The 25,988-nt window shown below is 49.1% G+C and overlaps 1 protein-coding gene across 1 annotated transcript in view; it reads left to right on the top strand.

Annotated features, from left to right (window-relative positions):
- The first annotated feature begins 3,374 nt into the window (after positions 1–3,374).
- Positions 3,375–25,988, top strand: part of LOC122923698 (sideroflexin-4-like) — a 34,459-nt gene continuing 11,845 nt past the window's right edge. The window contains exons 1-8 of the mRNA XM_044274548.1: positions 3,375–3,389; positions 4,966–5,020; positions 12,947–12,972; positions 13,045–13,098; positions 13,171–13,230; positions 13,303–13,359; positions 13,436–13,526; positions 13,604–13,719. Of these exons, the coding sequence (XP_044130483.1) occupies positions 3,375–3,389; positions 4,966–5,020; positions 12,947–12,972; positions 13,045–13,098; positions 13,171–13,230; positions 13,303–13,359; positions 13,436–13,526; positions 13,604–13,719 (474 nt within the window). The remainder of the gene's footprint in view (positions 3,390–4,965; positions 5,021–12,946; positions 12,973–13,044; positions 13,099–13,170; positions 13,231–13,302; positions 13,360–13,435; positions 13,527–13,603; positions 13,720–25,988) is intronic.

The following is a 25,988-nucleotide window of genomic DNA, read 5'->3' as shown; positions in this document are numbered from 1 at the left end:
TTCTCAGTATGTAGTAGGCGTTCTCTCTCTAGGATGGGGCAGTTCTCAGTCTGTAGTAGGCGTTCTTTCTCTAGGGATGGGGCAGTTCTCACTATGTAGTAGGCGTTCTCTCTCTAGCGATGGGGCAGTTCTCGGTATGTAGTAGGCACTCTCTCTCTAGGGATGGGGCAGTTCTCACTATGTAGTAGGCGTTCTCTCTCTAGGGATGGGGCAGTTCTCGGTATGTAGTAGGCGTTCTCTAGGGATGGGGCAGTTCTCAGTATGTAGTAGGCGTTCTCTCTCTAGGATGGGGCAGTTCTCACTATGTAGTAGGCGTCCTCTAGGGATGGGGCAGTTCTCGGTATGTAGTAGGCGTTCTCTAGGGATGGGGCAGTTCTCAGTATGTAGTAGGCGTTCTCTCTCTAGGGATGGGGCAGTTCTCAGTATGTAGTAGGCGTTCTCTCTAGGGATGGGCAGTTCTCACTATGTAGTAGGCGTTCCTCTAGGGATGGGGCAGTTCTCATGTAGTAGGCGTTCTCTAGGGATGGGGCAGTTCTCAGTATGTAGTAGGCGTTCTCTCTCTAGGAATGGGGCAGTTCTCACTATGTAGTAGGCGTCCTCTAGGGATGGGGCAGTTCTCGGTATGTAGTAGAGGTTCTCTAGGGATGGGGCAGTTCTCGGTATGTAGTAGGCGCTCTCTCTCTAGGGATGGGGCAGTTCTCGTTATGTAGTAGAGGTTCTCTAGGGATGGGGCAGTTCTCGGTATGTAGTAGAGGTTCTCTAGGGATGGGGCAGTTCTCAGTATGTAGTAGGCGTTCTCTCTCTAAGGATGGGGCAGTTCTCGTTATGTAGTAGAGGTTCTCTAGGGATGGGGCAGTTCTCGGTATGTAATAGAGGTTCTCTAGGGATGGGGCAGTTCTCGGTATGTAGTAGAGGTTCTCTAAGGATGGGGCAGTTCTCGGTATGTAGTAGAGGTTCTCTAGGGATGGGGCAGTTCTCAGTATGTAGTAGGCGTTCTCTCTCTAGGGATGGGGCAGTTCTCACTATGTAGTAGGCGTTCTCTAGGGATGGGGCAGTTCTCGGTATGTAGTAGGCGTTCTCTCTCTAGGGATGGGGCAGTTCTCAGTATGTAGTAGGCGTTCTCTCTCTAGGGAGGGGGCAGTTCTCGGTATGTAGTAGAGGTTCTCTAGGGATGGGGCAGTTCTCAGTATAGGCGTTTTCTCTCTAGGGATGGGGCAGTTTCAGTATGTAGTAGGCGCTCTCTCTCTAGGGATGTGGCAGTTTTCAGGTATGTAGTAGGCGCTCTCTCTAGGGATGGGGCAGTTCTCAGTCTGTAGTAGGCGTTCTTTCTCTAGGGATGGGGCAGTTCTCACTATGTAGTAGGCGTTCTCTCTCTAGGGATGGGGCAGTTCTCATTATGTAGTAGGCGTTCTCTCTAGGGATGGGGCAGTTCTCGGTATGTAGTAGGCGTTCTCTCTCTAGGGATGGGGCAGTTCTCAGTCTGTAGTAGGTGTTCTCTCTCTAGGGATGGGGCAGTTCTCAGTCTGTAGTAGGCATTCTCTCTCTAGGGATGGGGCAGTTCTCAGTCTGTAGTAGGCATTCTCTCTCTAGGGATGGGGCAGTTCTCGTATGTAGTAGAGGTTCTCTAGGGATGGGGCAGTTCTCCGGTATGTAGTAGAGGTTCTCTAGGGATGGGGCAGTTCTCAGGTATGTAGTAGGCGTTCTCTCTCTAGGGATGGGGCAGTTCTCACTATGTAGTAGGCGTTCTCTCTCTAGGGATGGGGCAGTTCTCGGTATGTAGTAGGCGTTCTCTCTCTAGGGATGGGCAGTTCTCAGTATGTAGTAGGCGTCTCTCTCTAGGATGGCGCAGTTCTCACTATGTAGTAGGCGTTCTCTCTCTAGGATGGGCAGTTTCTCACTAGTAGTAGGCGTTCTCTCCTAGGGATGGGGCAGTTTCTCGGTATGTAGTAGGCGTCTCTCTCTAGGGATGGGGCAGTTCTCAGTATGTAGTAGGCGTTCTTCTCTCTAGGGTGGGGCAGTTCTCAGTATGTAGTAGGACGTTCTCTCTCTAGGGATGGGGCAGTCTCAGTCTGTAGTAGGCGTTCCCTAGGGATGGGGCAGTTCTCAGATGTAGTAGGCGTTCTTAGGGTAGGGGCAGTTCTCGGTATGTAGTAGGCGTTCTCTCTCTAGGATGGGGCAGTTCTCAGTCTGTAGTAGGCATTCTCTCTCTAGGGATGGGGCAGTTCTCGGTATGTAGTAGAGGTTCTCTAGGGATGGGGCAGTTCTCAGTATGTAGTAGGCGTTCTCTCTCTAGGGATGGGGCAGTTCTCGTATGTAGTAGGGTTCTCTAGGGATGGGGCAGTTCTCGTATGTAGTAGGCGTTCTCTCTAGGGATGGGGCAGTTCTCATATGTAGTAGGCGTTCTCTCTCTAGGGATGGGCAGTTCTCTATGTAGTAGGCGTTCTCTCTAGGGATGGGGCAGTTCTCAGTCTGTAGTAGGCGTTCTCTCTCTAGGGATGGGGCAGTTCTCAGTCTGTAGTAGGCGTTCTCTCTAGGGATGGGGCAGTTCTCATATGTAGTAGGCGTTCTCTCTAGGGATGGGGCAGTTCTCGTATGTAGTAGGCGTTCTCTCTAGGGATGGGGCAGTTCTCATGTAGTAGAGGTTCTCTCTCTAGGGATGGGGCAGTTCTCAGTATGTAGTAGGCGTTCTCTCTAGGGATGGGGCAGTTCTCAGTATGTAGTAGGCGTTCTCTCTCTAGGGATGGGGCAGTTCTCAGTCTGTAGTAGGCTTCTCTCTCTAGGGATGGGGCAGTTCTCACTATGTAGTAGGCGTTCTCTCTCTAGGGATGGGGCAGTTCTCATTATGTAGTAGGCGTTCTCTCTAGGGATGGGGCAGTTCTCGGTATGTAGTAGGCGTTCTCTCTCTAGGGATGGGGCAGTTCTCAGTCTGTAGTAGGTGTTCTCTCTCTAGGGATGGGGCAGTTCTCAGTCTGTAGTAGGCATTCTCTCTCTAGGGATGGGGCAGTTCTCAGTCTGTAGTAGGCATTCTCTCTCTAGGGATGGGGCAGTTCTCGGTATGTAGTAGAGGTTCTCTAGGGATGGGGCAGTTCTCGGTATGTAGTAGAGGTTCTCTAGGGATGGGGCAGTTCTCAGTATGTAGTAGGCGTTCTCTCTCTAGGGATGGGGCAGTTCTCACTATGTAGTAGGCGTTCTCTCTCTAGGGATGGGGCAGTTCTCGGTATGTAGTAGGCGTTCTCTCTCTAGGGATGGGGCAGTTCTCAGTATGTAGTAGGCGTTCTCTCTCTAGGGATGGGGCAGTTCTCACTATGTAGTAGGCGTTCTCTCTCTAGGGATGGGGCAGTTCTCACTATGTAGTAGGCGTTCTCTCTCTAGCGATGGGGCAGTTCTCGGTATGTAGTAGGCGTTCTCTCTCTAGGGATGGGGCAGTTCTCAGTATGTAGTAGGCGTTCTCTCTCTAGGGTTGGGGCAGTTCTCAGTATGTAGTAGACGTTCTCTCTCTAGGGATGGGGCAGTTCTCAGTCTGTAGTAGGCGTTCTCTAGGGATGGGGCAGTTCTCACTATGTAGTAGGCGTTCTCTAGGGATGGGGCAGTTCTCGGTATGTAGTAGGCGTTCTCTCTCTAGGGATGGGGCAGTTCTCAGTATGTAGTAGGCATTCTCTCTCTAGGGATGGGGCTGTTCTCGGTATGTAGTAGAGGTTCTCTAGGGATGGGGCAGTTCTCAGTATGTAGTAGGCGTTCTTTCTCTAGGGATGGGGCAGTTCTCACTATGTAGTAGCAGTTTCTCTTCCACTATGTAGTAGGCGTTCTCTCTCTAGGGATTGGGCAGTTCTCATTATGTAGTAGGCGTTCTCTCTAGGGATGGGGCAGTTCTCAGTCTGTAGTAGGCGTTCTCTCTCTAGGGATGGGGCAGTTCTCAGTCTGTAGTAGGCGTTCTTTCTCTAGGGATGGGGCAGTTCTCACTATGTAGTAGGCGTTCTCTCTAGGGATGGGGCAGTTCTCGGTATGTAGTAGGCGTTCTCTCTCTAGGGATGGGGCAGTTCTCAGTCTGTAGTAGGTGTTCTCTCTCTAGGGATGGGGCAGTTCTCAGTCTGTAGTAGGCATTCTCTCTCTAGGGATGGGGCAGTTCTCAGTCTGTAGTAGGCATTCTCTCTCTAGGGATGGGGCAGTTCTCAGTCTGTAGTAGGCATTCTCTCTCTAGGGATGGGGCAGTTCTCAGTCTGTAGTAGGCATTCTCTCTCTAGGGATGGGGCAGTTCTCGGTATGTAGTAGGCGTTTTCTAGGGATGGGGCAGTTCTCGGTATGTAGTAGGCATTCTCTCTGTAGGGATGGGGCAGTTCCCACTATGTAGTAGGCGTTCTCTTGGGATGGGGCAGTTCTCTGTATGTAGTAGGCGTTTCTAGGGATGGGCAGTTCTCTGTATGTAGTAGGCGTTCTCTTGGGATGGGAGAGTTCTCAGTATGTAGTAGGCGTTCTCTCTCTAGGGATGGGGCAGTTCTCGGTATGTAGTAGGCGTTCTCTCTCTAGGGATGGGGCAGTTCTCGGTATGTAGTAGGCGTTCTCTCTCTAGGGATGGGGCAGTTCTCGGTATGTAGTAGGCGTTCTCTCTCTAGGGATGGGGCAGTTCTCGGTATGTAGTAGGCGTTCTCTCTCTAGGGATGGGGCAGTTCTCGGTATGTAGTAGAGGTTCTCTAGGGATGGGGCAGTTCTCGGTATGTAGTAGAGGTTCTCTAGGGATGGGGCAGTTCTCAGTATGTAGTAGGCGTTCTCTTGGGATGGGGCAGTTCTCGGTATGTAGTAGACGTTCCCTAGGGATCGACAGTTCTCTAGGGATGGGGCACGTCTCAGGATATCTGAGGCCTCTGGAACCTTCTGTGTTTTTAGTATTTTTTTGTTTGTGCTCAGCCTCGTTGTGCCTTTTGTTTGCCGCTGATCTCTCTCTCTCTCTCTCTCTCTCTCCATCCTAAGGCCTCTGTGCACCCAGACTCCGGCCACGTCCTCCCCATAATCTTCAGACCACCAGGTGAGCACAATGTGATATCTCTGGAGGTTTTGGATATCGGTCATGTGACTGGGCATATCTTCAGGGCCTTTTTCCATTCTTATATATGTGAAGCTTAATGGGGCTCCGCTTCTGTGAACCAGCTCATAGATATCAGTGTGCAGAGCAGCGGCAGCCTCCTCCGACATACAGAATGGGAGTCAGGGGACCTTGCTCCCATAGGTGGAGGTATTGGAAGTGGGTGTGACGTGAGGTACCATGATTGATGTCTACAATGAGTCAGACTTCTCGTAGATTGCGACACATCGGTGATTGTACCTGGAGTGGAGGCTCCTTAGAGATGGGAAGGGTCTGCACCTGGTTGTGGCTCACAATCACTGACTGAACACCCAGAACCAGCCCTGTATCTCACATGGACCCAGAGCTCTCCCCATTCATTGCTCCAATTGTTCTGCTAAAGTTCTTTCATGCTGGCAACCCAGGAGGCGCGTCGTTTCTGCTGCGGCTCTCTCCTAATCACAACTCGAGGGTGGGGGTGTCCTTTCTGCTGCTGCTCTCCTTACCACAGCTCGGGGGTTCCTTTCTTCTGCAGCTCTCTCCTTATTGCAGTCTAGGGGTGTGTCCGTTCTGCTACTGCTCTCTTCTGTTCACAGCTCAGGATGGTGTCCCTTTTGCTGCCTTTCATCATAGCTCAGGGGCATGTCCTTTTGGGTTGTAGTTTGAAAAACAAGAACTTTCCATAATCCAGCGCAATCACAAAATAAAACTTAACTTAATTAATATTGTAGAGCGGTGTGATAGATCTGGAGCAGTCGAGGTGTCACACTGGTATGTACACTGGAGATCGAAATTGGAGAAGAATTTTGGGACACTTGATTTGTCCAGAAATGATGTGATGAATGGGGTGGGTTTCTTGGTGGAGGACCTCGCTGGACTCTGAGGACACTGGGGTGGGTTTCTTGGAGGAGGACATAGCTTGTCTCTGCTGTGGGGACTGGGGTGGGTTTCTTGGTGGAGGACCTTGCTTGTCTCTGCTGGGACTCTGCTGAGGAGACTGGGGTGGGTTTCTTGGTGGAGGACATCGATTGTCTCTGCTGGGACTGCGCTGAGGAGACTAGGGTGGGTTTCTTGGCAGGGGACATCGCTTGTCTCTGCTGAGGAGACTGGGGTGAGTTTCTTGGCGAAGGATATTGCTTGTCTCTGCTGTAGGGACTGGGTGGGTTTCTTGGTGGAGGACCTAGCTTGTCTCTGCTGTGGGGACTGGGGTGGGTTTCTTGGCAGAGACCTTGCTGGGACTCTTCTGAGAAGATTGGGGTGGGTTTCTGGGCGGAGGACCTTGCTTGTCTCTGCTGTGGGGTCTGGGGTGTGTTTCTTGGCGGAGGACATTGCTTGTCTCTGCTGGTACTCTGCTAAGGAGACTGGGGTGGGTTTCTTGGTGGAGGTCATCGATTTGTCTCTGCTGGGACTGCGCTGAGAAGACTGGGGTGGGTTTCTTGGCGGAGGACATCGCTTGTCTCTGCTGTGGGGACTGGGGTGGGTTTCTTGGTGGAGGACCTTGCTTGTCTCTGCTGGGACTCTGCTGAGGAGACTGGGGTGGGTTTCTTGGTGGAGGACATCGATTGTCTCTGCTGGGATTGCGCTGAGGAGACTGGGGTGGGTTCTTGGCAGGGGACATCGCTTGTCTCTGCTGGGACTCTGCTGCAGGGACTGGGGTGGGTTTCTTGGCAGCGGACATCGCTTGTCTCTGCTGTGGGGACTGGGGTGGGTTTCTTGGTGGAGGACCTTGCTTGTCTCTGCTGGGACTCTGCTGAGGAGACTGGGGTGGGTTTCTTGGCCGGAGGTGTTTTCCTGGCTTCAGATCGGGATCTGGGTCAGCCTTTTTTATTATTTCAATGTTTCCAGGACCTGCTTGACCAGTTTTCCTGTGTGACGGGGGGGACTTCTGGCCGATTGAGTGCAGGGAAGGGACCATATGTTTTGATAAACACCTGCCATGAGGTCCCTAACTCCTGCTGCAGAAAACTTCACCACAACACGTCCTCCCTCTTCACACACGTTGGGTTCAGTCTTGGACCCAAATAAATTTGATTTCCGTCCACACCCTCTGCCCTTTGACGGGTCCTGTTGAAGTGCTGAGTGTGCGTCAGCTGCAGAGAGTGTAGAGCCTGAAGGTGTAATGGTAACGCCCCCAATGCTCCTAGGGGCTCATTTGCATTAATTAAAACCTCCTTTTTTTCCAGCAGTGCAGGATGAACATGGGACCAACACAGACGCCTTCAGCTGCCATTTAGATCATTCTAAGCAATATGTATATAGTAATAGAAAAGGAGGGCGTGCTCCTCAGCTAGTACGTACTTTCTTTAGGTAATGTACCCTATACATTGGTCCGTGTGGTGAGAATATGTGCGTGGAGTCCTCCGACACCTCCAGCAGAGCTGCAGGATGGTTGTCAGGCTGGGGAGTGTCCTGGCACCAGGTTGTCGGGAAGGCTTTCCCCTGTGGCCCGTTGTTTTCCGGTGGTGACGTAGGAGTTAAGCTTCCCTTGTTTGTTTCTCTGTGCAGCCCAATCCTTTTTTTAGGATGAAGGACATTTTATCTAGAAATAAGCAAAAAGGGGATGTGGACAGATGTGTTCAAGGCTGTAATACTGGCTTTGTGGCCGCGGTCGCCGTGATTTGTAGTAATTTACCGCTGCCCCACATCAGGTCTAATGGTAAAGTTGGTCAAGTGTTTAGTAGTGAAGTGCGAGCTCACTGGGCAAGAGCATGAGCTGTGACCTAGGTGTGCGTGCAGCAGAAACCTACGGAGGTGGCGTAAAGGCCCATTGCCCCTGGTGGGTGTGAGGTCCATCCAGAGACAGATGTGTAGTGTCATCCCCCAGAAGAGTTTACAGGAGTATTCCCGGGCGTGTAGCATCGGGGTAAGCATTGTTGGCGCTTGCGTATTGAATACCCTGCGGTGGGCATCGGCCTCACCATACTTGCGCATAAATATGACTGGAGTTCTGCATTGTCAGGCCGCACTGTGTAGCCCTGGACTGGGCACATATAGTTAGATTTGCTGAAAGATTTTGCTTTAACTTATTTTTGGCTAAAAATCATATTTTCAACTCGCCTTATTAAAAATATTGAGCTTTTCTGTCTCAAAGGGTTAACTGCTTTTCTAGTTGTGTGACTGATATTTCCACTTTGTGCCGTTCATCTAATAACCTTATGTGTAAACTACTGAGAGATCAAACACTTACTTATATAAGCCAAATTCTTATCAGTAAGATAAGACCTGAGCTATATAACATCAGAGAGCAGAGACGAGGAGCCCGCCTGCTCCCGCTGTGACAGAGTAGAGGCGAGGAGCCCGCCTGCTCCCGCTGTGACAGAGCAGAGGCGAGGAGCCCGCCTGCTCCCGCTGTGACGGAGCAGAGGCGAGGAGCCCGCCTACTCCCGCTGTGACAGAGCAGAGGCGAGGAGCCCGCCTGCTCCCGCTGTGACAGAGCAGAGACGAGGAGCCCGCCTGCTCCCGCTGTGACAGAGCAGAGGCGAGGAGCCCGCCTGCTCCCGCTGTGACAGAGCAGAGGCGAGGAGCCTGCCTACTCCCGCTGTGACAGAGCAGAGGCGAGGAGCCCGCCTGCTCCCGCTGTGACGGAGCAGAGGCGAGGAGCCCGCCTACTCCCGCTGTGACAGAGCAGAGACGAGGAGCCCGCCTGCTCCCGCTGTGACAGAGCAGAGGCGAGGAGCCCGCCTGCTCCCGCTGTGACAGAGCAGAGGCGAGGAGCCCGCCTGCTCCCGCTGTGACGGAGCAGAGGCGAGGAGCCCGCCTACTCCCGCTGTGACAGAGCAGAGGCGAGGAGCCCGCCTGCTCCCGCTGTGACAGAGCAGAGACGAGGAGCCCGCCTGCTCCCGCTGTGACAGAGCAGAGGCGAGGAGCCCGCCTGCTCCCGCTGTGACAGAGCAGAGGCGAGGAGCCCGCCTGCTCCCGCTGTGACAGAGCAGAGGCGAGGAGCCCGCCTGCTCCCGCTGTGACGGAGCAGAGGCGAGGAGCCCGCCTGCTCCCGCTGTGACGGAGCAGAGGCGAGGAGCCCGCCTACTCCCGCTGTGACAGAGCAGAGGCGAGGAGCCCGCCTGCTCCCGCTGTGACAGAGCAGAGACGAGGAGCCCGCCTGCTCCCGCTGTGACAGAGCAGAGGCGAGGAGCCCGCCTGCTCCCGCTGTGACAGAGCAGAGGCGAGGAGCCTGCCTACTCCCGCTGTGACAGAGCAGAGGCGAGGAGCCCGCCTGCTCCCGCTGTGACAGAGCAGAGGCGAGGAGCCCGCCTGCTCCCGCTGTGACAGAGCAGAGGCGAGGAGCCCGCCTGCTCCCGCTGTGACAGAGCAGAGGCGAGGAGCCCGCCTGCTCCCCGCTGTGACAGAGCAGAGGCGAGGAGCCCGCCTGCTCCCGCTGTGACAGAGCAGAGACGAGGAGCCCGCCTGCTCCCGCTGTGACAGAGCAGAGGCGAGGAGCCCGCCTGCTCCCGCTGTGACAGAGCAGAGGCGAGGAGCCTGCCTACTCCCGCTGTGACAGAGCAGAGGCGAGGAGCCCGCCTGCTCCCGCTGTGACAGAGCAGAGGCGAGGAGCCCGCCTGCTCCCGCTGTGACAGAGCAGAGGCGAGGAGCCCGCCTGCTCCCGCTGTGACAGAGCGAGGCGAGGAGCCCGCCTGCTCCCGCTGTGACAGAGCAGAGGCGAGGAGCCCGCCTGCTCCCGCGGTGACAGAGCAGAGACGAGGAGCCCGCCTGCTCCCGCTGTGACAGAGCAGAGGCGAGGAGCCCGCCTGCTCCCGCTGTGACAGAGCAGAGACGAGGAGCCCGCCTGCTCCCGCTGTGACAGAGCAGAGGCGAGGAGCCCGCCTGCTCCCGCTGTGACAGAGCAGAGGCGAGGAGCCTGCCTGCTCCCGCTGTGACAGAGCAGAGGCGAGGAGCCCGCCTACTCCCGCTGTGACAGAGCAGAGGCGAGGAGCCCGCCTGCTCCCGCTGTGACAGAGCAGAGGCGAGGAGCCCGCCTGCTCCCGCTGTGACAGAGCAGAGGCGAGGAGCCCGCCTGCTCCCGCTGTGACAGAGCAGAGGCGAGGAGCCCGCCTGCTCCCGCTGTGACAGAGCAGAGGCGAGGAGCCCGCCTGCTCCCGCTGTGACAGAGCAGAGGCGAGGAGCCCGCCTGCTCCCGCTGTGACAGAGCAGAGGCGAGGAGCCCGCCTGCTCCCGCTGTGACAGAGCAGAGACGAGGGAGCCCGCCTGCCTCCGCTGTGACAGAGCAGAGACGAGGAGCCCGCCTGCCTCCCGCTGTGACAGAGCAGAGGACGAGGAGCCCGCCTGCTCCCGCTGTGACAGAGCAGAGGCGAGGAGCCCGCCTGCTCCCGCTGTGACAGAGCAGAGGCGAGGAGCCCGCCTGCTCCCGCTGTGACAGAGCAGAGGCGAGGAGCCCGCCTGCTCCCGCTGTGACAGAGCAGAGGCGAGGAGCCCGCCTGCTCCCCCGCTGTGACAGAGCAGAGGCGAGGAGCCCGCCTGCTCCCGCTGTGACAGAGCAGAGGCGAGGAGCCCGCCTGCTCCCGCTGTGACAGAGCAGAGGCGAGGAGCCCGCCTGCTCCCGCTGTGACAGAGCAGAGGCGAGGAGCCCGCCTGCTCCGCTGTGGACAGACAGAGCAGAGGCGAGGAGCCCGCCTGCTCCCGCTGTGACGGAGCAGAGACGAGGAGCCCGCCTGCTCCCGCTGTGACGGAGCAGAGGCGAGGAGCCCGCCTGCTCCCGCTGTGACGGAGCAGAGGCGAGGAGCCCGCCTGCTCCCGCTGTGACGGAGCAGAGGCGAGGAGCCCGCCTGCTCCCGCTGTGACGGAGCAGAGGCGAGGAGCCCGCCTGCTCCCGCTGTGACGGAGCAGAGGCGAGGAGCCCGCCTGCTCCCGCTGTGACGGAGCAGAGGGCGAGGAGCCCGCCTGCTCCCGCTGTGACGGATCAGAGACTAGGAGCCCGCCTGCTCCCGCTGTGACGAGCAGAGGCGAGGAGCCCGCCTGCTCCCGCTGTGACAGAGCAGAGGCGAGGAGCCCGCCTGCTCCCTGCTGTGACAGAGCAGAGGCGAGGAGCCGCCTGCTCCCGCTGTGACAGAGCAGAGGCGAGGAGCCCGCCTGCTCCCGCTGTGACAGAGCAGAGGCGAGGAGCCTGCCTGCTCCCGCTGTGACAGAGCAGAGGCGAGGAGCCCGCCTACTCCCGCTGTGACAGAGCAGAGGCGAGGAGCCCGCCTGCTCCCGCTGTGACAGAGCAGAGACGAGGAGCCCGCCTGCTCCCGCTGTGACAGAGCAGAGGCGAGGAGCCCGCCTGCTCCCGCTGTGACAGAGCAGAGGCGAGGAGCCCGCCTGCTCCCGCTGTGACAGAGCAGAGGCGAGGAGCCCGCCTGCTCCCGCTGTGACGGAGCAGAGACTAGGAGCCCGCCTGCTCCCGCTGTGACAGAGCAGAGGCGAGGAGCCCGCCTGCTCCCGCTGTGACAGAGCAGAGGCGAGGAGCCCGCCTGCTCCCGCTGTGACAGAGCAGAGGCGAGGAGCCCGCCTGCTCCCGCTGTGACAGAGCAGACAAAAAATCCACAGGCAGCTAGTAGAGCATCTCAGCTCTGTACAGAAAAAAGGATTCCATATTGTTAATAAAGACCAATTGAAAAAAAATGATTTTAGCTTATAATGAGTATAATGCAATAATTAAAAAAATGCCCCAAAGTTGAACATAACCTTTAAGCAATGGGTACAGGTACAGGAAGGGCGGACAGTCTGGGGGTTCAGTGTGCCTGTCCCCTCATAAATCTGATTCCGACTCGCACATTTTATTACCTGGTGCCTCAATTCACCCACCCCTTGAAATGCACCCGGAATTGATTAATTGAGATTTGTTGGTAAGGGGTATAAATTTCAGACAATTTCTGGGTCTTAAATTAAATTAGGGGTCTGATTTCAAAATTGGTGTCTTCATGGTAATTAATAGATTTTGGGATGCTGAAAGCGAGCCCTGGGCATTGTAGGCAGGACACAGGGCAGTGGAGCAGCAGGCCCCCACCAAAGCTTGTTAGTCCCATATTCAAGACCCCTCCCCGATATTGCAGGATTTCGCCCTATTGGTGGGCTTCCACCTGTACGGATAAATGAATTTGGGTTTGCTGAAGTAAATTGTTGGGCATTTATGTGGGTTTGGACCAGGTCATCAGAAGGAACGACTTGAACAACGTGATTTCTGATAACCTTGGTGCCTGCTGCAGTGAACTCTGGTGGCGTCTGGGGGCCGCCAATTATCCTGAGCAGTGAACCCAACTGCGAGGAGGTTGTCATCATCATCACTTCAGGATGAATTGTGACCCTCCCTCAGTGGCGGTGTCTGACGCCATCATGGCGTATGCCACCACGGCCATGTATGTTCCCTCTGCCACCTTTATTGAGAGTGTATATCCTGTTTTTCACTTTATAAGAAAAAGTGGGAGTAAAATATCATTATGGAAGCGCTCACTAGTATGCGGGAGGTGTGGGAAGTAACATTGGCTGTACTCACCGCTCCCTGGTCTTCCAGGTACCGCGTCCTGACTGCGTGTAATCTCAGGGATGTAGTGCGCACGCTAGAACCTAAAGCTGTGCAGCGTGGGGCCCAGCAGAAGAACAGAGAGTGGCGAGTGCAGGAAGAGCGTGGTCAGGAGCGGTAAATACATCTATATCATGTCTGATGCAGATTGGGGGCCATTATTTACAGGAGGCTGAGCAGCGAGACGAGCAGCTGCAGTGCACACCCTGCTTATCCTGAGTGGGATATGGCATCATGCAGGAGATGATGGAGGTTGTCATCCAGAATAAACCTGGGGTCCGTGGGCAGATGTTGGCTCCGTCCGCCATGTGTAGCCGCTTCTCTCCTGTTACTTTGGCGTGGTGATGGATTGTAATCAGGTTTTTTCTGCTTTGCAGCGTATGTGTTGCTGGGCGCACCGCTGGTGAGTGATATGGCTGGGGGGTCTCACCACTGGGGAGACCACACTGGTTGACACGTGTTGTGTTTTTTACAGGTGGTGGCGACGCTGGTTCCACATGCGACTGTTGCATCCGCCTTTGTTTTCCAGGTAAGATTGCTCTGGCTCCAGGCTGCTGTGCTCGGCTCTGCTACATCCTATAATCATGTTATTGTCCCACAGCTTCCCCTCCAGACGTACAATGCCGGATTCACCCTGGCGAACGGGAACCGCTCCCAGCAGGTAAGTGGCCGTCTGGTGTGGAGGGGCCGAGTGTGTGAAGGACATGCAGTAAATGGCTGACTTTCCTTGCAGAAGTCCCAGCATCCGCTCTACACTTCTGCCGCCGTTCTCTACCTCACCTGTCTGGGGGTATGTATCCGTGCCAGGCAGACCCTGGGAGTAGTCTACTCTTGTCTGCAGTGCTGCCATTGCTCTCCTCCTGCAGGCAGCGCCCGTGCTCGCTATGAAGAAGCTGGGGATCCGCAGTCCGTCTGGCCACAGCGTCTTTGGTAGAATCCTCCCACCCCCGCTGTACGGTTAGTAACGCAGGGTTCATCCTCCCCAGTTTCGGAGTAAGGGGGGGGGGCTCATGCACTCTCTGTGTATTTTGCAGCGCTGCTCGGAGGACTGAGCGTTGTATTGATGAGGTTTCCTGAAGTGGATCATGGGGTTCAGGTTGTGGATCAAGAGGGAAACGTGGTCGGGGCTTCTCGGAACGCCGCACAAAAGGTAAATCCTGCCAGTAACTCCCCGAACATCGTGTGCCAGGCTAGCGGCTCTCTGGGTGGAACACCGCAGCCAGTAATGCAGCGCAAGCGTCCGACTTCATTCACTTCTGGCAGACTGAATGTCATGTGTGCGCGGACCGCCGCGGCTAGTCACGGAGAAAGACGTCCAGCGCCATCCCTCTGGGATATTAAGGCCGCCTCTGTCTCGACACTGCAATAGTTCACCCAATGGGGTACCTACCGAAATGCAGCAGCCAACAGAGGGATCCTGCGGCATTAAGAGTGGAGGGGCGCAATGAGAAGTACCGAAAAGTATCAGATATCCAAGATGGAGGATCCCGGCCAGAAAAGCAGTTATATAGGTGTGTGGGCCAAAACCTGTAGAGGGATCTGTACAGTATATATATATACACAGCCTGTGGCGGGATCTGTACAGTATATATACACAGCCTGTAGAGGGATCTGTACAGTATATATACAGCCTGTGGTGGGATCTGTACAGTATATATACACAGCCTGTAGAGGGATCTGTACAGTATATATATACAGCCTGTAGAGGGATCTGTACAGTATATATACAGCCTGTAGAGTGATCTGTACAGTATATACACAGCCTGTAGAGGGATCTGTACAGTATATATACAGCCTGTAGAGGGATCTGTACAGTATATACACAGCCTGAAGAGGGATCTGTACAGTATATATATACAGCCTGTAGAGGGATCTGTACAGTATATACACAGCCTGTAGAGGGATCTGTACAGTATATATACAGCCTGTAGAGGGATCTGTACAGTATATATACAGCCTGTAGAGGGATCTGTACAGTATATATACACAGCCTGTAGAGGGATCTGTACAGTATATACACAGCCTGTAGAGGGATCTGTACAGTATATATATACAGTCTGTAGAGGGATCTGTACAGTATATATATACACAGCCTGTAGAGGGATCTGTACAGTATATATATACACAGCCTGTAGAGGGATCTGTACAGTATATATACAGCCTGTAGAGGGATCTGTACAGTATATACACAGCCTGTAGAGGGATCTGTACAGTATATATACAGCCTGTAGAGGGATCTGTACAGTATATACACAGCCTGTAGAGGGATCTGTACAGTATATACACAGCCTGTAGAGGGATCTGTACAGTATATACACAGCCTGTAGAGGGATCTGTACAGTATATACACAGCCTGTAGAGGGATCTGTACAGTATATATACAGCCTGTAGAGGGATCTGTACAGTATATATACACAGCCTGTAGAGGGATCTGTACAGTATATATACACAGCCTGTAGAGGGATCTGTACAGTATATACACAGCCTGTAGAAGGATCTGTACAGTATATATACAGCCTGTAGAGGGATCTGTACAGTATATATACAGCCTGTAGAGGGATCTGTACAGTATATATACAGCCTGTAGAGGGATCTGTACAGTCTATATACAGCCTGTAGAGGGATCTGTACAGTATATATACACAGCCTGTAGAGGGATCTGTACAGTATACACAGCCTGTAGAGGGATCTGTACAGTATATACACAGCCTGTAGAGGGATCTGTACAGTATATATACACAGCCTGTAGAGGGATCTGTACAGTATATACACAGCCTGTAGAGGGATCTGTACAGTATATACACAGCCTGTAGAGGGATCTGTACAGTATATATACAGCCTGTAGAGGGATCTGTACAGTATATACACAGCCTGTAGAGGGATCTGTACAGTATATATACAGCCTGTAGAGGGATCTGTACAGTATATATACACAGCCTGTAGAGGGATCTGTACAGTATAATACAGCCTGTAGAGGGATCTGTACAGTATATTACAGCCTGTAGAGGGATCTGTACAGTATATACACAGCCTGTAGAGGGATCTGTACAGTATATATACAGCCTGTAGAGGGATCTGTACAGTATATACACAGCCTGTAGAGGGATCTGTACAGTATATATACACAGCCTGTAGAGGGATCTGTACAGTATATACACAGCCTGTAGAGGGATCTGTACAGTATAATACAGCCTGTGAGGGATCTGTACAGTATATATACAGCCTGTAGAGGGATCTGTACAGTATATATATACAGCCTGTAGAGGGATCTGTACAGTATATATACAGCCATGTAGAGGGATCTGTACAGTATATACACAGCCTGTAGAGGGATCTGTACAGTATATATAGCAGACTGTTAGAGGGATCTGTACAGTATATATACAGCCTGTAGAGGGATCTGTACAGTATATATACAGACCTGTAGAGGGATCTGTACAGTATATATACACAGCCTGTAGAGGGATCTGTACAGTAATATATACAGCCTGTAGAGGGATCTGTACAGTAATATACAGCCTGTAGAGGGATCTGTACAGTATATATACAGCCTGTAGAGGGATCTGTACAGTATATATACAGCCTGTAGAGGGATCTGTACAGTGTATATATATACAGCCTGTAGAGGGATCTGTACAGTATATATACAGCCTGTAGAGGGATCTGTACAGTATATATACAGCCTGTAGAGGGATCTGTACAGTATATATACACAGCCTGTAGAGGGATCTGTACAGTATATATACACAGCCTGTAGAGGATCTTGTAACAGTATATTTACACTCCTGTAGAGGATCTGTACAGTATATCTACCACAGCTGTAGAGATCTGTACAGTATATATACCCAGCCTGTATAGGTATCTGTCAGGTAATATTCAAGCCTGTAGAGGGATCTGTACAGTTGTAATATATACAGCCTGTAGAGGATCTGTACCGTATATATACAGCCTGTAGAGGCGATCTGGTACAGTATATATACACAGCCTGTAGAAGGGATCTGCTACAGTATATATACATGCCTGTAGAGGATCTGTACAGATCTATACAGCCTGTAGAGGGATCTGTACAGTATAATTATACAGCCTGTAAGGAGGGATTTTTTTTTTTTTCTTTTTGTACAGTATATATTTTACACAGCCTGTAGAGGGATCTGTTTACAGTATATATACAGCCTGTAGGAGGATCTGTACAGTATATATACACAGCCTGTAGCGGATCTGTACAGTATATATATACAGCCTGTAGAGGGATCTGTACAGTATATATACAGCCTGTGAGAGGGATCTGTACAGTATATACAGCCTGTAGAGGGATCTGTACAGTATATATCCAGCCTGTAGAGGGATCTGTACGTATATATACAGCCTGTAGAGGGATCTGTACAGTATATAACACAGCCTGTAGAGGGATCTGTACAGTATATTACACAGCCTGTAGAGGGATCTGTACAGTAATATACAGCCGTGAGAGGGATCTGTAAGTATATAGCAGCCGTAAGGGATCTGTACAGTGTGTAAGATATACATGCCTGTAGAGGGATCTTGTACAGTATATACACAGCCTGTAGAGGGATCTGTAACAGTATATATAACAGCCTGTAGAGGGATCTGTACAGTATATATACACAGCCTGTAGAGGATCTGTACAGTATATATAACAGCCTGTAGAGGGATCTGTACAGTATATTACACAGCCTGTAGAGGATCTGTACAGTATATATACAGCCTGTAGAGGGATCTGTACAGTATATACACACCTGTAGAGGGATCTGTACAGTATATACACAGCCTGTAGAGGGATCTGTACAGTATATATATACACAGCCTGTAGAGGGATCTGTACAGTATATATATACAGCCTGTAGAGGGATCTGTACAGTATATATACAGCCTGTAGAGGGATCTGTACAGTATATATACACAGCCTGTAGAGGGATCTGTACAGTATATATACACAGCCTGTAGAGGGATCTGTACAGTATATATACAGCCTGTAGGAGGGATCTGTACAGTATATACACAGCCTGTAGAGGGATCTGTACAGTATATATACACAGCCTGTAGAGGGATCTGTACAGTATATATACAGCCTGTAGAGGGGATCTGTACAGTATATATACAGCCTGTAGAGGGATCTGTACAGTATATACACAGCCTGTAGAGGGATCTGTACAGTATATATACACAGCCTGTAGAGGGATCTGTACAGTATATATACACAGCCTGTAGAGGGATCTGTACAGTATATACACAGCCTGTAGAGGGATCTGTACAGTATATACACGCCTGTAGAGGGATCTGTACAGTAGATATACAGCCTGTAGAGGGATCTGTACAGTATATACACAGCCTGTAGCGGATCTGTACAGTATATATACAGCCTGTAGAGGGATCTGTACAGTATATATAACAGCCTGTAGAGGGATCTGTACAGTATATAGACAGCCTGTAGAGGATCTGTACAGTATATATACACAGCCTGTAGAGGGATCTGTACAGTATATACACAGCCTGTAGAGGGATCTGTACAGTATATATACACAGCCTGTAGCAGGGATCTTACAGTAATATATACAGCCTGTAGAGGATCTGTACAGTATATATACAGCCTGTAGAGGGATCTGTACAGTATATATACAGCCTGTAGAGGGATCTGTACAGTATATATACAGCCTGTAGAGGGATCTGTACAAGTATATACACAGCCTGTAGAGGGATCTGTACAGTATATATACAGCCTGTAAGTGGGATCTGTACAGTATATATACAGCCTGTAGAGGGATCTGTACAGTATATATATACAGCCTGTAGAGGGATCTGTACAGTATATATACAGCCTGTAGAGGGATCTGTACAGTATATATACAGCCTGTAGAGGGATCTGTACAGTATATATACAGCCTGTAGAGGGATCTGTACAGTATATACACAGCCTGTAGAGGGATCTGTACAGTATATATATATATACAGCCTGTAGAGGGATCTGTACAGTATATATACAGCCTGTAGAGGGATCTGTACAGTTATATACAGCCTGTAGAGGGATCTGTACAGTATATATACAGCCTGTGGCGGGATCTGTACAGTATATATACACAGCCTGTAGAGGGATCTGTACAGTATATACACAGCCTGTAGAGGGATCTGTACAGTATATACACAGCCTGTAGAGGGATCTGTACAGTATATACACAGCCTGTAGAGGGATCTGTACAGTATATATACACAGCCTGTAGAGGGATCTGTACAGTATATACACTGCCTGTAGGGATCTGTACAGTATATACACAGCCTGTAGAGGGATCTGTACAGATATATACAGCCTGTAGAGGGATCTGTACAGTATATACACAGCCTGTAGAGGGATCTGTACAGTATATTACACAGCCTGTAGAGGGATCTGTACCGTATATATACACAGCCTGTAGAGGGATCTGTACAGTATATATACAGCCTGTAGAGGGATCTGTACAGTATATATACAAAGCCTGTAGAGGGATCTGTACAGTATATATACCAGCCTGTAGAGGGATCTGTACAGTATATATACAGCTGTAGAGGGGATCTGTACAGTATATTACAGCCTGTAGAGGGATCTGTACAGTATATATACAGCCTGTAGAGGGATCTGTACAGTATATATACAGCCTGTAGAGGGATCTGTACAGTATATATATACAGCCTGTAGAGGGGATCTGTACAGTATATATACAGCCTGTAGAGGGATCTGTACAGTATATATACAGCCTGTAGAGGGATCTGTACAGTATATATCACAGCCGGTAGAGGGATCTGTACAGTATATATACAGCCTGTAGAGGGATCTGTACAGTATATAACAGCCTGTAGAGGATCTGTACAGTATATATACAGCCTGTAGAGGGATCTGTACAGTATATATACAGCCTGTAGAGGGATCTGTACAGTATATAACAGCCTGTAGAGGGATCTGTACAGTATATATATACAGTCTGTAGAGGGATCTGTACAGTATATATACAGCCTGTAGAGGGATCTGTACAGTATATATATACAGCCTGTAGAGGGATCTGTACAGTATATACACAGCCTGTAGAGGGATCTGTACAGTATATACACAGCCTGTAGAGGGATCTGTACATATATACAGCCTGTAGGGATCTGTACAGTATATACAGCCTGTAGAGGGATCTGTACAGTATATATACACAGCCTGTAGAGGGATCTGTACAGTATATATACAGCCTGTAGAGGGATCTGTACAGTATATACACAGCCTGTAGAGGGATCTGTACAGTATATATACAGCCTGTAGAGGGATCTGTACAGTATATACAGCCTGTAGAGTGATCTGTACAGTATATATACACAGCCTGTAGAGGGATCTGTACAGTATATATACAGCCTGTAGAGGGACTGTACAGTATATACAGCCTGTAGAGGGATCTGTACAGTATATACACAGCCTGTAGAGGGATCTGTACAGTATATACACAGCCTGTAGAGGGATCTGTACAGTATATACACAGCCTGTAGGGGATCTGTACAGTATATATACAGCCTGTAGAGGGATCTGTACAGTTATATACACAGCCTGTAGAGGGATCTGTACAGTATATATACAGCCTGTAGAGGGATCTGTACAGTATATACACAGCCTGTAGAGGGATCTGTACAGTATACACAGCCTGTAGAGGGATCTGTACAGTATATACACAGCCTGTAGAGGGATCTGTACAGTATATACAGCCTGTAGAGGGATCTGTACAGTATATATACACACTGTAGAGGGATCTGTACAGTATATATACACGCCTGTAGAGGGATCTGTACAGTATATATACAGCCTGTAGAGGGATCTGTACAGTATATACACAGCCTGTAGAGGGATCTGTACAGTATATACACAGCCTGTAGAGGGATCTGTACAGTATATACAGCCTGTAGAGGGATCTGTACAGTATATACAGCCTGTAGAGGGATCTGTACAGTATATATACAGCCTGTAGAGGGATCTGTACAGTATATATACACAGCCTGTAGAGGGATCTGTACAGTATATATACAGCCTGTAGAGGGATCTGTACAGTATATACAGCCTGTAGAGGGATCTGTACAGTATATATATATATATATATTGTATATATATATACAGCCTGTAGAGGGATCTGTACAGTATATACACAGCCTGTAGAGGGATCTGTACAGTATATACACAGCCTGTAGAGGGATCTGTACAGTATATATACAGCCTGTAGAGGGATCTGTACAGTATATACACAGCCTGTAGAGGGATCTGTACAGTATATATATACAGCCTGTAGAGGGATCTGTACAGTATATATACAGCCTGTAGAGGGATCTGTACAGTATATATACAGCCTGTAGAGGGATCTGTACAGTATATATACAGCCTGTAGAGGGATCTGTACAGTATATATACAGCCTGTAGAGGGATCTGTACAGTATATACACAGCCTGTAGAGGGATCTGTACAGTATATACACAGCCTGTAGAGGGATCTGTACAGATATATACAGCCTGTAGAGGGATCTGTACAGTATATATATACAGCCTGTAGAGGGATCTGTACAGTATATACAGCCTGTAGAGGGATCTGTACAGTATATATACAGCCTGTAGAGGGATCTGTACAGTAATATACAGCCTGTAGAGGGATCTGTACATATATACACGCCTGTAGAGGGATCTGTACAGTATATAACAGCCTGTAGAGGGATCTGTACAGTATATACACAGCCTGTAGAGGGATCTGTACAGTATATATACACAGCCTGTAGAGGGATCTGTACAGTATATATACACAGCCTGTAGAGGGATCTGTACAGTATATATACAGCCTGTAGAGGGATCTGTACAGTATATACACAGCCTGTAGAGGGATCTGTACAGTATATATACACAGCCTGTAGAGGGATCTGTACAGTATATATACACAGCCTGTAGAGGGATCTGTACAGTATATACACAGCCTGTAGAGGGATCTGTACAGTATATACACAGCCTGTAGAGGGATCTGTACAGTATATATACAGCCTGTAGAGGGATCTGTACAGTATATACACAGCCTGTAGAGGGATCTGTACAGTATATATACACAGCCTGTAGAGGGATCTGTACAGTATATATACAGCCTGTAGAGGATCTGTACAGTATATATATACAGCCTGTAGAGGGATCTGTACAGTATATATACACAGCCTGTAGAGGGATCTGTACAGTATATATACACAGCCTGTAGAGGGATCTGTACAGTATATATACAGCCTGTAGAGGGATCTGTACAGTATATATACACAGCCTGTAGAGGGATCTGTACAGTATATATATACAGCCTGTAGAGGGATCTGTACAGTATATATACAGCCTGTAGAGGGATCTGTACAGTATATATACAGCCTGTAGAGGGATCTGTACAGTATATACAGCCTGTAGAGGGATCTGTACAGTATATATACACAGCCTGTAGAGGGATCTGTACAGTATATATACAGCCTGTAGAGGGATCTGTACAGTATATATACAGCCTGTAGAGGGATCTGTACAGTATATATACAGCCTGTAGAGGGATCTGTACAGTATATACAGCCTGTAGAGGGATCTGTACAGTATATATACAGCCTGTAGAGGGATCTGTACAGTATATATACACAGCCTGTAGAGGGATCTGTACAGTATATATACACAGCCTGTAGAGGGATCTGTACAGTATATATACAGCCTGTAGAGGGATCTGTACAGTATATATACAGCCTGTAGAGGGATCTGTACAGTATATATACAGCCTGTAGAGGGATCTGTACAGTATATATACAGCCTGTAGAGGGATCTGTACAGATATACACAGCCTGTAGAGGGATCTGTACAGTATATACAGCCTGTAGAGGGATCTGTACAGTATATATACAGCCTGTAGAGGGATCTGTACAGTATATATACAGCCTGTAGAGGGATCTGTACAGTATATATACAGCCTGTAGAGGGATCTGTACAGTATATATCACAGCCTGTAGAGGGATCTGTACAGTATATATACAGCCTGTAGAGGGATCTGTACAGTATATATACAGCCTGTAGAGGGATCTGTACAGTATATACAGCCTGTAGAGGGATCTGTACAGTATATATACAGCCTGTAGAGGGATCTGTACAGTATATACACGCCTGTAGAGGGATCTGTACAGTATATATACAGCCTGTAGAGGGATCTGTACAGTATATATATACAGCCTGTAGAGGGATCTGTACAGTATATATACAGCCTGTAGAGGGATCTGTACAGTATATACACAGCCTGTAGAGGGATCTGTACAGTATATATACAGCCTGTAGAGGGATCTGTACAGTATATACACAGCCTGTAGAGGGATCTGTACAGTATATATACAGCCTGTAGAGGGATCTGTACAGTATATATACACAGCCTGTAGAGGGATCTGTACAGTATATATACAGCCTGTAGAGGGATCTGTACAGTATATATATACAGCCTGTAGAGGGATCTGTACAGTAATATACACAGCCTGTAGAGGGATCTGTACAGTATATATACAGCCTGTAGAGGGATCTGTACAGTATATATACAGCCTGTAGAGGGATCTGTACAGTATATATACAGCCTGTAGAGGGATCTGTACAGTATATATACAGCCTGTAGAGGGATCTGTACAGTATATACACAGCCTGTAGAGGGATCTGTACAGTATATATACACAGCCTGTAGAGGGATCTGTACAGTATATATACAGCCTGTAGAGGGATCTGTACGTACATATATATACAGCCTGTAGAGGGATCTGTACAGTATATACACAGCCTGTAGAGGGATCTGTACAGTATATATACACAGCCTGTAGAGGGATCTGTACAGTATATATACAGCCTGTAGAGGGATCTGTACAGTATATATACAGCCTGTAGAGGGATCTGTACAGTATATACAGCCTGTAGAGGGATCTGTACAGTATATACAGCCTGTAGAGGGATCTGTACAGTATATACACAGCCTGTAGAGGGATCTGTACAGTATATACACAGCCTGTAGAGGGATCTGTACAGTATATATACAGCCTGTAGAGGGATCTGTACAGTATATATACAGCCTGTAGAGGGATCTGTACAGTATATATACAGCCTGTAGAGGGATCTGTACAGTATATATACAGCCTGTAGAGGGATCTGTACAGTATATACACAGCCTGTAGAGGGATCTGTACAGTATATATACAGCCTGTAGAGGGATCTGTACAGTATATATACAGCCTGTAGAGGGATCTGTACAGTATTATACACAGCCTGTAGAGGGATCTGTACAGTATATATACAGCCTGTAGAGGGATCTGTACAGTATATATACACAGCCTGTAGAGGGATCTGTACAGTATATATACAGCCTGTAGAGGGATCTGTACAGTATATATACAGCCTGTAGAGGGATCTGTACAGTATATATACACAGCCTGTAGAGGGATCTGTACAGTATATATACAGCCTGTAGAGGGATCTGTGTATATATATACAGCCTGTAGAGGGATCTGTACAGTATATATACAGCCTGTAGAGGGATCTGTACAGTATATATACAGCCTGTAGAGGGATCTGTACAGTATATAACACAGCCTGTAGAGGGATCTGTACAGTATATATACAGCCTGTAGAGGGATCTGTACAGTATATACACAGCCTGTAGAGGGATCTGTACAGTATATATACACAGCCTGTAGAGGGATCTGTACAGTATATATACAGCCTGTAGAGGGATCTGTACAGTAGTATATACAGCCTGTAGAGGGATCTGTACAGTATATATACAGCCTGTAGAGGGATCTGTACAGTATATACACAGCCTGTAGAGGGATCTGTACAGTATATATACACAGCCTGTAGAGGGATCTGTACAGTATATACACAGCCTGTAGAGGGATCTGTACAGTATATATACACAGCCTGTAGAGGGATCTGTACAGTATATATACACAGCCTGTAGAGGGATCTGTACAGTATATAACAGCCTGTAGAGGGATCTGTACAGTATATATACAGCCTGTAGAGGGATCTGTACAGTATATACACAGCCTGTAGAGGGATCTGTACAGTATATATACACAGCCTGTAGAGGGATCTGTACAGTATATATACACAGCCTGTAGAGGGATCTGTACAGTATATATACAGCCTGTAGAGGGATCTGTACAGTATATATACAGCCTGTAGAGGGATCTGTACAGTATATACAGCCTGTAGAGGGATCTGTACAGTATTATACACAGCCTGTAGAGGGATCTGTACAGTATATACAGCCTGTAGAGGGATCTGTACAGTATATACAGCCTGTAGAGGGATCTGTACAGTACAGTATATATACAGCCTGTAGAGGGATCTGTACAGTATATATACAGCCTGTAGAGGGATCTGTACAGTATATACAGCCTGTAGAGGGATCTGTACAGTATATACAGCCTGTAGAGGGATCTGTACAGTATATACACAGCCTGTAGAGGGATCTGTACAGTATATATACAGCCTGTAGAGGGATCTGTACAGTATATATACAGCCTGTAGGGATCTGTACAGTATATATACACAGCCTGTAGAGGGATCTGACAGTATATATATACAGCCTGTAGAGGGATCTGTACAGTATATATATACAGCCTGTAGAGGGATCTGTACAGTATATACACAGCCTGTAGAGGGATCTGTACAGTATATATATATACAGCCTGTAGAGGGATCTGTACAGTATATACAGCCTGTAGAGGGATCTGTACAGTATATACACAGCCTGTAGAGGGATCTGTACAGTATATATATACAGCCTGTAGAGGGATCTGTACAGTATATATACAGCCTGTAGAGGGATCTGTACAGTATATATACAGCCTGTAGAGGGATCTGTACAGTATATACACAGCCTGTAGAGGGATCTGTACAGTATATATATACAGCCTGTAGAGGGATCTGTACAGTATATATATACACAGCCTGTAGCGGGATCTGTACAGTATATACACAGCCTGTAGAGGGATCTGTACAGTATATACACAGCCTGTAGAGGGATCTGTACAGTATATACACAGCCTGTAGAGGGATCTGTACAGATGTAGAGGGATCTCAGTATATACACAGCCTGTAGGGGATCTGTACAGTATATACAGCCTGTAGAGGGATCTGTACAGTATATACACAGCCTGTAGGAGATCTGTACAGTATATATATATATACACAGCCTGTAGAGGGATCTGTACAGTATATACACAGCCTGTAGAGGGATCTGTACAGTATATACACAGCCTGTAGAGGGATCTGTACAGTATATACACAGCCTGTAGAGGATCTGTACAGATATATATATACACAGCCTGTAGAGGGATCTGTACAGTATATACACAGCCTGTAGAGGGATCTGTACAGTATACA

The sequence above is a fragment of the Bufo gargarizans genome, unplaced genomic scaffold, assembly GCF_014858855.1.
Source record: "Bufo gargarizans isolate SCDJY-AF-19 unplaced genomic scaffold, ASM1485885v1 original_scaffold_1816_pilon, whole genome shotgun sequence".
In the NCBI taxonomy this organism is placed as follows: Eukaryota; Metazoa; Chordata; class Amphibia; order Anura; family Bufonidae; genus Bufo; species Bufo gargarizans.
Note: the sequence above shows the minus strand (reverse complement) of the source record. Positions and strands in the feature narration are given on the sequence as shown.